This window comes from Sclerotinia sclerotiorum, genomic scaffold, assembly GCF_000146945.2.
Source record: "Sclerotinia sclerotiorum 1980 UF-70 scaffold_29 genomic scaffold, whole genome shotgun sequence".
In the NCBI taxonomy this organism is placed as follows: Eukaryota; Fungi; Ascomycota; class Leotiomycetes; order Helotiales; family Sclerotiniaceae; genus Sclerotinia; species Sclerotinia sclerotiorum.
This window is the reverse complement of record NW_001820807.1, coordinates 56,473-71,383: the sequence shown is the minus strand read 5'-3', so window position 1 is coordinate 71,383 and position 14,911 is coordinate 56,473. Positions and strand designations below refer to the sequence as shown.

Below are 14,911 nucleotides of genomic sequence, written 5' to 3'. Positions count from 1 at the left end.
TTTTGACATGCAGAGATAGAAATGATAGAAATCTTGGAAGTGGATTGAAATTATTTTCAAGTTTTGGGAGAAATAGTGTTAAAGATCTTTGTCTCGGGGTTAAACCTGCTAACTTGGTGAGAGATGGTTTAGATGAGATGTTATATATAAATGAGATGAACAGAACTTACGCATTGGTTATCTCTTTTCTTTACGTTTGGAATGGTAATCTGCTGGTGAAGTCGATATATAGGAAAAAGATGATAAATAACTTATAGTAATGAAGGGGTATGATAACATACAAGCGAAGACAGAGACAGAAAAGAAGAAGTGAACGTTAATCTGCTCTTAGCTCTTGTTTAGAACTATAACCTGTGGTCTGTGTGAATATGTTTCAATAGGCACCTACCCTACCTAAGCAATCCTAGTTTGGCGGACTTTCAGCCCTATCCATGGATAACAACGACAAGCCACTTTTGCGCGGATTGTGGATATGCGGTCACGTGAAACATGACAACACTGCTTCATCATCGCTTGATGGAGACGTTTATTCAAGTACACTTCATACCACAATTCGTTATTTCTTTCCTTTCTCATTTTCATGATAAGGATCTTTGATATCGATTAACATGGCAGCAACAATTCTGTGCATTACATCGTGCTGTCGTACATTGCGATCTGGGAGTGGAAAAACAAGATTGAAGGAACAAATCCTCAGATGAGATGAGATGATGGCTCGATAATATTTACTTTTGTATTATTGAGGTCTCTCTTATTTCTCTATCTCTGTAGTAGGGTATCGACTGATTATCTCAAGTCTTGGAGAGTTTAGAACTTAACGCAGCTAGAGAAGAAGTGAATGAGTTGGAAACCGAAATATGGCACAGCAAAAATAAATAGAGGCCCAGTTTGAAGGTTAGTGTGGCAGGTACTTATGTGGATTTTCATGCTTTATCTCAAAGGAATACATTAATTTATTAGAAGCGGTAGTTCCAGCGGCAAGTGGCCAACCTTGTGGATTCAAACCCCCAGTCCCTGCTAAGGAGTCGTCCGTTTAGTCAAGCTTCGGGCCTAAACTGAAATAGTTCCATTTCATAAATGCAACTCTCCTAATCCTTCCTCAATCAATAGCTTAATAGCAGGAACCACGCGATGTTTTGACCCATTATTCTTTTTGGGAGATCCTGCGGGTTATCACTCTCCCTTTCTATACTTTTGTGTGTTGGTCTTCATTACTTTTTGGGTCAAGCAATCATCCATGTGATTTTCTCGCTTCAAGTAGTGAAAGGCTAGAGAGAGACCAGTCCTAGCCCTATGATTGTTATTTTGCCATTCTTATCAAAGTTATTATGGAAAACGCAACCATTGGTATTAGGCTCAATATGACAAGCACGATTGCGGGTCTATATAGTCAGGAATGGTAGCTTTAATCATAAGACAACCCTCTTAATATATACAGGAATAACCCTTTCATCTTGAAAGCCGGGTAGGTCAACGTTAAGTCATGTTTAAATATTAGCTCTTATTCATCGAAAATAAGTTTTACTTTAACGAGCACGGGATAATTCCAATCATCCTCGAACTTTTGAATCTCAGGAATCTCACAACGAACGACCGGAAACATTTTACTATCAGTATTTATCATCGCTTACCACAATAAAGTATCTGGAACTTTTTGAACGAAGATGAGGTCAAATCTAGAACCATTCCTCTAGAGACCCAATCCAAAATCATCGAGTGTCTTCGAGTGAGCTACTCTAAGTTTGAAATTGATAAGAATATGCATAATTAGCATGAACGTGCAGAACATCCCACGAAATCACGGAACCTCTCCTTTACACCAGATACAGTGACGAAGAGCAACCATCACAAACCTTGGTAGATTAATTCAAGCGCTCATATTGCGGCTGTGTTTACGGCAAAACGTGAAATATTTCTCAATCGTGTTAGATCAGGGGAAATGGGGAGGTAGATTTGGCATGTTGAAGCATGACAGAACGCTCAGAACCCATCATGCATCAGAGGCCGGACAAGCTCGAAGGGTTGGAGTTGCAACGATACGAAAAGGTTCGAAAGCTAGCCACTCTAGTCGGTGATTGGAAGGCCTTCACGGCTCGTGGCAGATCTTTGAAAAATGTTTGGACGACGACCTCTAAGATGGGGTTGTTCATATATGGAATCACTGATCATTATCCTCATCTTGTTAAGCCCTGGGATCAAACATCCAAATCAAGCGCTTATGGCCCCTTGGAAAATGTGCCAGCATGTAAACACATCATCCCGGATGTATTTAACGTGCAATGCACGCCCCTCGAAATCTTGCACTGGAAGAAGTCCACTACCTCACTTCTCCCAGAGTAGCTTATAATGAGGACTTTTTTAGATAAAAAATGGATACGCATGAGATCGATGTGCTTCTGGAATGACTAACCGTAAAAGTCTTGAAGATCTCGGACTTCGCATTCAAAGAAGTACTAGATCGCTTGATCGAAGAACCTGATACATGTCCCATTGACTCACTAGATACCTCACATGACTTTAAAGTCTATTTCGACGGCTAGTTTACCTCCATCTGCCTCTTCAGCGGACTCAAAATGTTTTCCTGCGACAGAATACTTCGATACAATCACACGCGAATTCTTCCAGGAAATGGTAATAAGACTCCTCATCCACTGCGAAACCCTCAAATCCATCTCTCTAACCAGCATCTTCGGGCTTAAAAAGACTACCCGCACCTGCACATCTCCACGAGATTTAGAGATTCTTTCCATCTAAAATCTCCCCACATCCAAATCTAAGAACTCGTGTTCAGAGTAAAGGACTAAACAACCTATTACCAACTCCACGAAATCCTTCCCCAATCTCTAGAATCCCTAGAACTGTATTTGCAATCTCCGCACGATAATCCGAATCTAGAGCTCCATTTGTACGACTTAGCGTGCGTGAAACATGTGTTCCCGTTTTTGAAAATCGTCACACTCGGATATACGTCTCAAACACGTGCGCTAAAGCCCAGTTGGGGCGATGCTATGAAGTGCGTTTTGTGAGAAAAGAATATCGAGTTGGTTGTTTTGGCGTTGGTTGGGAAGAGAGTTGAGCTTGCGAGGGAACCTGGTGAATGATGTTTTTTTTCTCTCTCCGGAGAATAGGTGGATGGATGATTCTGCTAGTTTGTGTTTTAAGTATTACTATTGTTTCTGATATTAATATCAGGTATTACTTTCTTGCTTGTGTTACGAGGTTTGCCGTCTAGATCACGTGGAAGTGCTCTAGGCTCTCGAGGTGGTTTATAACTAGGCGTCAAGCAGGGACTTAAGTAATGACAATAATGATATGCAATTCGTAACTAATAGTAGGATATACTAAATGATTGATCTTGAGCACGAAGCTCTATACAAAGGAAATCCATCTTGATTATATAGACCTTCATGCTTCGTGGCTCGAAGGGAGCGAAGGGATCGAGCTTCGATCCTTTCGCTCTCTTCGAGTCCTCGCATCACGTGTTATTACTAATCCTGTGACCTAATTGTTACCTATCGTAACAATATTTTAAGATCTTACTTGATTTGATCGTAACGGCTCTCAACACGTGACTTGAATGCCACACTTTCAACGTCTAAGCAATAGCCCAGCCACCTAGACTTGCAATTGGTTCAGTTATCTGACCTTATACTCCAGGCACTTCTACCTAAGTTAACCTTTCAACCAGAATGATATATCCCCCAGAAGTAAGATCTTATTATAATTTTACTTCGACCGTGGTTTTGCTAATTTTTCAGTCCATCAAACTAGGTATAGATTCTTAGAAACTAGCATTTTATTTATCATATATCATGACCATGGGAAGGGAGACGGGCATGGATTTGACTATGGAGACAAACGGTTCGGAGGCGAGCTCGAGCATGGTGATAGGCACACATGATAATTCCAATACCACACCTCTGAATTCGAAGCGTCAACGTCTTGAAAAATCTCGGATAGAAAATTCTTATCCACGAAAACGAGCCTTGAGGGCGTGCCAGGTCTGCAGAGCTCGAAAGACCAAATGTAATAACGAAAAGCCGGTATGTGGATGCTGCCAAGCTTTGGGGGCTCAGTGTGTTTATGATGAAACAAATAGTCCATACACGTTCGTATATCCAATACACTAATTGATTTATTTCAAAATGAATTATTAACTTAAGAGACTAGATTGGATTTTGCGAGTCAAATAATAGTGGAACGTCTAGATCAAGTACTCCAAAAACTTGACGAGAGAGAAGTAGATTCGGCAGAAACCCTACGCCGGATTTCTCAAGAGTTGGGCACATTTCAATCGGAAAAAGTCTCGTTGAGGTCTAGGTGGCAAGCTCCTGCTACCAATGGGGAAGGCCTTGGATCAGAAAGAGATCATGAGCTCCAGTTGGATGAAAATATGCTAACACCTTCTGCCCGGACTTCCCCTGACGCTGTCCTTGATTGGCCAGTATTCGAAAGCCAGTATCCGACAGGCTTCATTACTAGGCATTTATTTGATCAAAACTTTTTTGATGATTCCAGACCTGAAGAATCAGAACATGACGTTTCTCAGCCATCAGCCTTCATTAATGAGGAGGCTGTGCCTCAGCTTGTGGAAATCTTTCTCACTCGCGTACACACCAAAAGTCCAATTCTAGACCCGAAAACTGCGAGAGAATTTGGATTTAAGATCGCTCTTGAAGGTTTGCAATGGGATGCGTCCTCTTGTTTAGTGGTGAGTCCGGTTATTGTACCGAGTTCAAGATAGTGTCCTCACATGCAAAGATGTTTAATTAATAAATCATAGTTAATTATGTGCGCTTTAGGCTGCGTTTCCCAGCCTCTTGGTGATTCGCATAATCGCATCCTTCCAGACAATAGAATGGAGACCTCGAGGAGCGTTCTTGGAGAACAAGACCTGTCACTTGGATCGGCTTACTTTACAGCTGCTCGCAAACGAATTGGACTGCTGAAACCCAGCGTGATCGCAACGCAATGTATCTTCTTGTGTGGTGTATACGAAATGTATATGGTACACCCCCTGAGGGCTTGGAATTTCTTCGCTGACGCCTCATCCAACTTTTTCATGTACCTCAAGTGTGAAGAGTCACACTTTGGAGGAGATATATCAAGGACTAAGTCTCCCGAAACTCAGTGTATTGAAGCTAGCTTGTACTGGTCTTGCTACAAGTCTATGTGGTATGAAGTTTCTCATAAATCTATCCCGTCCGTAGACGAATTCTAATACCAATGCAAATAGCGAGTTGCGAACAGAGGTACCTTTACCTCCGTCAGTACTATCTCAGGTTAACTATGCACATTCATTACCTGAACCACCGACAAGTTTTGCATCGGGTACGAATTCCAGTTCGTAAAACACGATCTTTGCTGAATCATCTATAGTAAACGATTCACGACAAGAAGTATCGGAAGTTGGTTTCGAAATACTTCAGGAACAAGCCTGGTTTTTTTATCTATCAGATATCATAATCAGTAGACTTGGTACTCGAGTTCTTCTTAATTTGTACGATAATGGCTATCGAAGCTGGAACGTGCATAATCTCCGTCATATGATCAAGGCTGCAGATGAATTCGAAAGACAATTGAATGAGTGGTAGCACGATGATCTTTCGATGAGCTATATATTCTAGCTAACATTAATATAGGCATGCCAGCCTTCCAGAGCAAATCCAATTCAACGATAGTATAGAAACCGATCATGAGCTACGATTCACCTTACGAACTCGTGCAATGGAGGTAAAAGCATGGCTCTATCGACCATTTTTATACTATATAATACACCAAATAATACACCAATCATCAAGTAAAGTTCCGGAGCGAGTGCGACAGCTTGCTCAAAAAGCAATTGACGGCAGCATTCACTGGATCTTACTTAGACATAATAGGCATAGACACCATGGAAGTTGGTTTGTTGGAAGACTGATTTTATCTTCAGCACTCTCTATACTTGCCGCAGTCAAGGCAAAACTACGTCTGGATTCATTGGATAACTGGAAAGAGATTGTGCTAGAAGCGATCACTACCATGAAGTTCTGGGCAGACGAATCATCTGATTTTGCTGTGGGTTCTGTGGTTTTGGAAAAGTTATTTTCACAACTTTTAGATATTTCAAACGATTAATGATTAGTTTGCCTCGTCTAACGGGCAGTATATTTTCACAATTTCACAAGCAGTATCAAGCAATCGATTATTTCCGTGGTGAGCGACATCTTTCTAGTTCCTGAGTGATGATATTTTTGTCCATCGAAAATCATGCAGTAGTACAAAATCTTTTTCTTGCTGGCTCAAATATATCTATACCCATTTCGGCTCAAATATATCTGAAAGATATAACTCCAAACCCTCCAAGATTACACTTCCGATCCTCCACATTCCGAACTCTACACTCCGATTTACTTCTTTGGAGAGTACGCTCTGACTTCAATCTCAACCCTCATATCTGTGCGAGCGAGCGCAGGGACTCCAAGAGCCGTCCAGATAGGTTGGTGATTCGGACAGTATTTCTTCAACAGTCGAACCATAATCCCCATAGTTTCGTCATTAATTGGCATATGGTGCGACGTCAAGGAGAAAACATCTTCCCAGCCTTTGGAACCGGCCGTCGTTAATGCAGCCTCGACGTTGTCAAATGCTTGCTCGATTTCCTTTTCGATATCCTTGGGGATTTCCTCAGTGATACGATCCCATCCACCTGTAGGAGTCATTTTGTTGGTGATTTATTCAAAATTAAATATCTTTCTTTCCTTGAATAAAGATAAGAGGAAGAGTGATTTTAGGTGAGAAAGCGGGTTAATTTAAATGTAAGACTTACCTTGACCAGAGCATTCGATTACATCTCCTACCTGAACAGCTTGGCTGTACCAAAAATTCTGCTTAGCGGTTGTCTGTCCATAACCCTCGTAATTGAAATATTCCAAGTTAGACATAGCGACAATGTGTGTGATTTTTGAGAATATGTGGAAAAAGGTAGGTTAAGATAAGTCGTAAGCTTGTAAAATGTGTTGAGTTGTACACGTAAAGAGCAGATTTACTCTGAGGATTGTCTGCTTTCTTATATATGTAGATAAAGTGGGTATCAAAGATGCGTCTGATGTATTATTGTCGCTCCCTATCGTCATACCGTTTTAGCAAAAGGGTTTACTTTAACTCAATGTAATGCCCACATGGAAAGCACCAACTCCGATCTACAACAACTCCGAACTATAACAACTCCGATCTACAACAATTCCGATGTATAACTCTGATTTATGTAATTTTTTTCAAAAATAGATATTAAAACATTTATATATGATGTGATATTAGATTTTATATAAAATTATAACCCTGATGTATTGTTACGAGGTTTGCCGTCTAGATCACGTGGAAGTGCTCTAGGCTCTCGAGGTGGTTTATAACTAGGCGTCAAGCAGGGACTTAAGTAATGACAATAATGCAATTCGTAACTAATAGTAGAGTATACTAAATGATTGATCTTGAGCACGAAGCTCTATACAAAGGAAATCCATCTTGATTATATAGACCATCGTGGCATGCGTCCCAGTGCTCCCAGTTGTCCCAGTTGTACTGGGACAGCTGAGCCTACTGGGATCCTCATATCACATGATGCTAATCACGTGATGTTAGGTATGTGAGATCCGTCGTAACATGCATCTCTTTAATATAAAATAAAAATTTATATAATAAAATTAAAAAATTTAGATCAAATCTGTGACGCCTCACACCTCCGGGTCACGTGGCATGCCCCGTTTGTATTTAATCACAGGAAAACTCGTTACTCTTGTTTTCCTTCTTCTTTTCTCCTTAGTTTAGTATTTTCTAATATAAGATACTTTATCCAGTATTTTTGAATGTAACAAAATTGTTAAAAGGAATGACCTCACACAGGGAATAGTGGGAAGCTGATAGGGCAGAACTGAGGTAATATTGGTCTAGTAGGTTAATCACTCTTCTAAGTTCTACGGAAGTGCGAAGCTCTCTTACAGAGAGCTTCTCAATCTAGTCCTAATAGGACTAGTGCCCTGTGCACGTGCTACGCAGGAACCATTCACTTTAACAAAAATCATTATTTTGATAATTTAAAAAAAGTTATCAAGATATATATTATTTATTTATATAATATAAGAAAAAAATATAATTATTCAAATTAAAAATTATTTTTATATTTTAAAATATTATTTTTATATTTATTTATATATTTAGTTTATAATAAGTTTTTTTTATCAAATAATTATATTAAAACATTCTCAATAATTAATTTTTTATATTCATATCATAAATATATTATATAATCGATTAAATATATTTATCCAAAGTCATCTTAAACATCGGAACAATCATAAATCGGAGTTGGTACACATCGGAGTTGTAACAGGAGTTGATATTATCAATCACCAAGAGTCTAGAAATAATTGACAGAATTTTTCCCAATAACCAATAAGTAACTGCTTGCAAGATCCACAACGAATCCAATATATATTACACTTCACATCCACGTGGCGATCTTATTAATGGGGTCCCAAGTCTACTTAGTCTAGATGCATTGTATGGATCTTCGGAGTTGTACCTATTTTATGTACTTGCCCATTCCATCTATCTATCTATACTTGTAATTGGAGATATGCCAAGTACCTAGGTAATCAAATCGTATCACTACCTAGGCAACTTACCTACCTAACAAACAAATAAACAAACATATCATATATTTCAATAAAACCACCATCACCAACAAAAAAGTCAAGTTGTACGAATAGATAAATAAATTCCTACCAGGTACCTATACAAAAGTGCAAACTTGACAAGGTAAAACTTAAACTATTCTATTTAAACCAAGTAAGTATTCAGCCCTAGCCTTCTCTCTAATAATTAAATATAATATCCAACCAACCAACCAACCATCAGTGAACCACCCAACAAATCATCGATCGTACCTAATAAAAGACAACAATTGCAAATCATAAGATAGAGGAAATATCCACCTAGTACATATCAAACCTAAGAAATCCAACCACACAAACAGGAGGAGCTAGATACCTAGCTACCTACCTGTACCTAGCATCATAAAATACCTACATAGTAGACGGGGAAGTTCGGAACAACAAGCCTTGCTAAAACTCCGTAGTTTATCCAGCCCAGCCCAGAACCGGGCCGGGGTTGAAAACTTCGCACTGTACTCCGTAGACCCCACTGTAGCGTAGTAGTAATTATTTCGAGAGCGAATGGAATGACGACAAATGATTTAAAATTAAAATTAAAACTAAAGCTAGTCTTTATAAAAGGCCGGGCCTAATCAAGTTTGTATAATTTGTGACGGAAACCCCTGCTTTCCTCCCACCCTTATTATATAAGAAACCTCAGGTACATTAACATGTCCACACATGATACGATTACTCGGGATTAGTATACGATTTAGGTGGTCTGAGGATCAGATCCGGCTTCACCTGTAGATTCTGTCACACTCAAGAATACTGGGTAAAGTATCTTGTATTGGAAAATACTAAGCTAAGGAGAAAAGAAGAAGGAAAACAAGAGTAGAGATTGATTGATTGATTGATTGATTGTGTTTATCGTCATAGGCCGTAGACCGCGCATGCCTTGGCACATAACAACCTTAGCCATCTATTCCAGTTTTGGACAAATGACGCTTAGAGGAGAAACCTTTGAATGGTTTATTAGCTAGTTAGAGGGAGTATTTATATACAATTTAAAAGGGACTAAAGCAGGGTTTACATAATTGCCTTCGCAGGGGGGGTTTGGGCTAATAGACCTTTTGGGGTTGTAATTGTGGTCATCCTCGTTCATTAGATTATTGGCTCTTGATCTCTCTCCCTATCTCCTCGTATTTGTTTTGGTTGTTTGTATATATACTTGTTTTTTTTTTTTTGAATGAAAGAAAAGGGAAAGATGAAAGAAAGGAAAAAAGGAGAAGAAAAAGCATTCTTAGAGATCTATTAATTCTATTTGAATCTAATAAAAAAAAGAAAGTTCTTTTTTTATTTTTATTTTGCATCTATATGCTATAAGCAGATTTTTATATAGAATTTGGTGTATTCTAATTATTCGGCTAGTTTGGCTATATTAATGGGATTGCTTAGAAGTCAGGGGATAACTTCGAAAAAGGGGGTTTTTTGTAAGTGTTTTGAAGGTTTTTCTTTTTTTGTAAAAGAAAAAATGTAGTGAAGTTTTTTTTTTATTGTATAAGTAATGAATATAGGTTGTAATGTGGTTGAAGTGTTTATAGTATATTGCGAAATTGTTATATTGTGATCTGATAACGAGAATATAATGGAATATAGTTTTTTTTAGAGAGAGGGTGTCTATATTAGAAGTGTAATTGAATTGGAGATCTTTGTAATATTATGGTTTGATTGTGTTTTATAATTGTTTGTTTGTTTTATTAGTTTTTATTTTGATTATTCTTTTTAGAGATATTAGTATATAGATCGGATTGAGGGGAAAGAAGAGTTTTGTTCTTTTCTTAGCAGCTTTGTCAGTTATTTTATTGTTAGGGATATCCAGGTGCCTTGGGACCCATCGGATGCGGATTTTCTTGAGGGAGGTGTGTAGGAGCCTTGATCTAATAGCCCAAGCTTATATAAGTTTCAGAAAGTCTTCAAAGACTCTTTATAAAGAATCATTGAAATAGGATCCTAATCGGAGAACAGCTTTATGGTTGTCTAAGAAGATCCAGAGATCTGTAACCAGTTTGGTTGATACTAAAGTGAGGGCTTTTGCTGCCCCTACTATTGTGGTTGTAACTTCTGCATTTATATCTAATGAGAAAGAATAGTATATTATCTGAATATCGAATTGTGAGATTACGAATCCGCCCCCAATTATATTATCCTTGCTTTCACTTTTTGAGCTATCCAAGAAGATTTGTATATCGCTTCTTGGGATCTTAACGTAAAAGGCTTTAAAATCTTCGATTGCTTGTACCTTTGTTCTATCTATCGGACCATTGATACAGACCTTGATCTCTGCCCTCAATTCTCTGATTTCCTAGAATAGGAAAGCTAAGGGGTTTATATATTTAGTCTCTGGTAATGCTATAATAAGTCTTACAAATCTTGTATCTGGGATATGATTCTGTTCTTTAGCTTTGGTTATATTCTTTGTTCTGATTCTGAAAGGATAATAAAGATCTAATCTAATAGTTTATATTATATATAATTGTAAGATCTGGTTTAATTTGATCTCAAATAATCTGAATTTGACTTTTTTGTAGAGTATTGTTATATTTGTAATTTTGTATATTGGAAGAATTATTTTTATATAGATAATTACTATTTTATTAAATAAATTTATATAATTATCTATTATATTCGAGATTGAGATTAATTTATTTAAAATATTCTTTTTTGATCTGATTTAGCCTGATTATTAAGTTTCCGAGACAAAATAGTATTATTTGAGTATATAAACTTTAATCACTTTCTTGATAAGATATAAAATTATCCCTCGATATATATTATTAAAAGATCTTAATGTATTAGCTTTTTTAAAAGCTTTAATTGCAAAGATCTAAATATATAATTTGAAGTATAGTTTTCTATCAAAGTGAACTTCGAGCTATTTAAACGGATCAGGTTTGATCTTTATATTTATAGATTTGATATATATTGCAAAGATATTTGTTAATATTCAATATCCTTTATAGAAATATATAAATTCAGATTTCTTGAGATTAAAAGTAATACCTTTGATTTTTCTTTATTTGAGAGTTTTTTGTATATTCATTTTTAAAGAATTGTAGTTTGTTTATAATGAATTTGATGTTGTTAGTATCGCAATATCGTTTGTATATCCGAATCTGCTTTGTAGTTTGCTTATTTAAAAGAGAGATACAATGTAGAGTATGAACAAGATCGGGGAGATTGGTGAATCTTGAGGAAGATCGTATTCTAGTTTTGTTTCCGGATCAATCTTGCTATCTAATCGGATCTTGATGGATCGATTAATGGCGAAGGACTGAATTCATCTAATTAGATTGTTTGATTATCCTTGTTCCTGAAGATGATTTATTAGTCTTTCTAGTAATATTATATCAAAAGCATCTTTTATATTTATTGTAAATAAAATAATCTTTAATTTTTATTTTAAGAATATTTCAATATTATATATAATATAAATAATAAGGTTTATTAAGGATTATAAGGGTAAAGCTTCGAACTATTGATTCGCTAGAACTTAATACTTTAGAGCAAGTTATAATATCTTCTTTGTAATAAGTCTTTCGAGGCCTTTATTTAGGATTAAGAACAAAGCAATTGATTAGTATAATCTTGAGTTGATATAATCTGATTTGTTGGGTTTAGAGATGATTACGATAGTAGCTAATCGAAAGCATTTTGGATGGTATCTCAAATGTAGATAACCTTTGAAAAAGGATAAAGTTACTTCTTTTATTTATAGTTATATGATTTATAGGATTTTTGTTGGGATTTCATTTATATTAGATATTATATTCCCTGCTTTTAAAATGGTCAGCTCTATATCTTATATAATTATATCAAGGAAGGTGATAGATCTGTTTGAGATTGTAAAGATATTAAATAGAATGTCATCAATCTTAATTAAATTTATTAATAGATTATTAATAAAGGTTTCTTTTTTCTCTTTAATAGTATTTATAATAATTTATTTTGATAAATCTATTAAAAAAGGGATATAGTATATTCTTATAGATTGATACTATTTGATTATTTGATATATATTGTTTATATCTTTTATTTTATTTATTTTTGTAATATAAAAGATATATTTGTCACACTCAAGAATACTGGGTAAAGTATCTTGTATTAGAAAATACTAAGCTAAGGAGAAAAGAAGAAGGAAAACAAGAGTAGAGAGTTTTCCTATGATTAAATACAAACGGGGCATGCCACGTGACCCGGAGGTGTGAGGCGTCACAATATTTTGCTTTTCGGATTGTTTTTCGAAGAGAGTATTTGAATATAAATATATTGATGATTCTATATTTATATATAGCCTTTGTATAATCTTTATTTTATTAAAATTATTAAAAGAGTTTGTTTATAGATCTTTTTATAAATCCTATATAGGCTTTTGTAAGGGCTTATGTAAGGGATGATGCGGCTTGATCTAGATCTCTTAAAGAGAGTGTTTTGGGGATAGTTGCAATATTGGTGAGATTAGTTTCTAATAGGTCTTTAAAGAGTGTTTCATTCAATATATTTAGCTTGAGTTTCTTTGCAGGCTTTTGGCTTCGGTAATTCCAGTGAAGGTAGGTTTTTAAAGTGCTATAATCTAAGGTGTATTCTAATTGTTCAATAAGGGCGGTATATGCTGTATAGGGCCCTGAAAGGAAGATGAGGTCTAAGATATTTCCCTTTGAGTGAGTAGGAGTTCCGATTGGGGAGATGAGGTATAGATTCCGGGAGTTTGACCATTCTACAAAGGGTTCGGCTAGTGTTGAAGGGGATGAATGGAGGGGATTCCAGTTGGGGTGGTGGAGATTGAAGTCGCTTAGTAGGATGGCATTGTTTGAGAAGTTTTGGAGTTCAAAGAGTGTATTAATAGTTTGATTGCTATCTGTATATTATATTAGAGTATTACAAATATTTATAATAATAAATAATATATTATTTATAGATATTAATTGTATAAATATTAGATCTCTGAAGATTATTAGTTTGATTTGATTAATTTGAATTCCTATTTCTTTTCTGATATAGATGAGGATATAAGGGATTTTTTTTTAATTGTTTAATAAAATAAAGATTTTGTAGAAGGAGTAAGTTTTAATGATTTTTCTTGAGGTATCTTTGTATATATATAACTTCTGGATTGTGATGATATTAATTTGATCTATATTTGCTAGATTAAAGATGAGATCGTATGAGATTTTTTTTTATCTATATTGGTTTGGGTTATTGTAAATGGTTTATAGTTTATTAAATGGGATAGAGATTAGGTTAGCGATTGTTGTAAATCGATTAGTAGAGCGGGTATTGAAGAGGGTTGTAGAGTGAATGGAGCCGAATAGGTAAATGGAGGTTTTTAGCCTAAGTTGGTCTAAGGGAGAGAAAGGGGTAGGGGAGTCGGTTATTTGTGTATTGGATGATGGCTTTGAGTATTCAGCCTTTATACAAATAGAGTTTCTGTTTTCGAGATATATCTTCTAGATTGTCTAATATTCTGATTTTGATTTCCTTTCTTTCTCTTATAAATAAAGGGAGTATTTGGGGTTATTTATAGAATGAGAATTGTTGCAATGAAGATATTTGAGTAGGTATATATATTCAATACTATAATTAATAATATAATTGCTTTTTGTATATTTTCTCAAATTATATAGATAACAGATTTATGATTTGAGGTATATTTTTGTATTGTATTATTGAAAGCAATAATTGTATTGAGTGATCTTTGATTTTTGTATTAAAAGAGATATATTGATATTAGTCTTTAGGATCTTCAGGTTTTTTTTGAGTGGTTTTGTTCTTGTCTTAAAGTTTATTATTTATATTGAGTAATACTTATTAGATGAAAGATTTGTTTGAGATTGGATAATATGAGTAAATATCTAATTAGAGTATTTCTTTATAATATTGGAGATTTATTAAAAGATTGGGTGGAAGAGGCCTCTATATTGACTATATTACTACGTGTGTAGGCATATTAATCTCCTCTTGGTATCCTCGGAGGGGACCAATATGCCTGCTTATGGTTCGTCTAATCTAGCCTGTTTAGGTAACCGTATTACTAATCACGACACGTGATTAGTACCGGTAACTTCTATTCCTTTTAACAAGATTGTATCTTTTATAATTAAAATAAAGTTTATTTTGAATTGATTATTGAAGATAATGATTTTCTTAAGGATATAATTTAGATAGTAAATGGTTTTCAAACTGAGTTGTTTGGAAGTAGTAGTATTATTAGATGTAGGTTA

The 14,911-nt window shown here is 35.5% G+C and overlaps 4 protein-coding genes across 4 annotated transcripts; 3 read left to right on the top strand and 1 right to left on the bottom strand.

The window, feature by feature from the left end:
- Positions 1-1,992: 1,992 nt before the first annotated feature.
- On the top strand, positions 1,993-2,340 carry SS1G_14048 (predicted protein; the record flags this gene model as incomplete). Its single annotated transcript, XM_001584901.1, has 1 exon — positions 1,993-2,340. The coding sequence occupies one exon, from the start codon at positions 1,993-1,995 to the stop codon at positions 2,338-2,340; it is 348 nt and encodes a 115-aa protein (XP_001584951.1).
- A 1,472-nt stretch (positions 2,341-3,812) lies between these two features.
- On the top strand, positions 3,813-6,117 carry SS1G_14047 (hypothetical protein; the record flags this gene model as incomplete). The annotated part of the gene is made up of 6 exons (XM_001584900.1): positions 3,813-4,075; positions 4,171-4,711; positions 4,784-5,175; positions 5,237-5,331; positions 5,380-5,440; positions 5,643-6,117. The coding sequence occupies 6 exons, from the start codon at positions 3,813-3,815 to the stop codon at positions 6,115-6,117; spliced, it is 1,827 nt and encodes a 608-aa protein (XP_001584950.1).
- A 272-nt stretch (positions 6,118-6,389) lies between these two features.
- SS1G_14046 (hypothetical protein) lies at positions 6,390-6,923 on the bottom strand (the record flags this gene model as incomplete). Its single annotated transcript, XM_001584899.1, has 2 exons — positions 6,390-6,688; positions 6,809-6,923. The coding sequence occupies 2 exons, from the start codon at positions 6,921-6,923 to the stop codon at positions 6,390-6,392; spliced, it is 414 nt and encodes a 137-aa protein (XP_001584949.1).
- Positions 6,924-10,074: 3,151 nt separating this feature from the next.
- Positions 10,075-10,783, top strand: SS1G_14045 (predicted protein; the record flags this gene model as incomplete). The annotated part of the gene is made up of 3 exons (XM_001584898.1): positions 10,075-10,123; positions 10,436-10,552; positions 10,659-10,783. 3 exons carry the CDS (start codon positions 10,075-10,077, stop codon positions 10,781-10,783), a joined length of 291 nt encoding a protein of 96 aa, XP_001584948.1.
- Between the last annotated feature and the right edge of the window lie 4,128 nt (positions 10,784-14,911).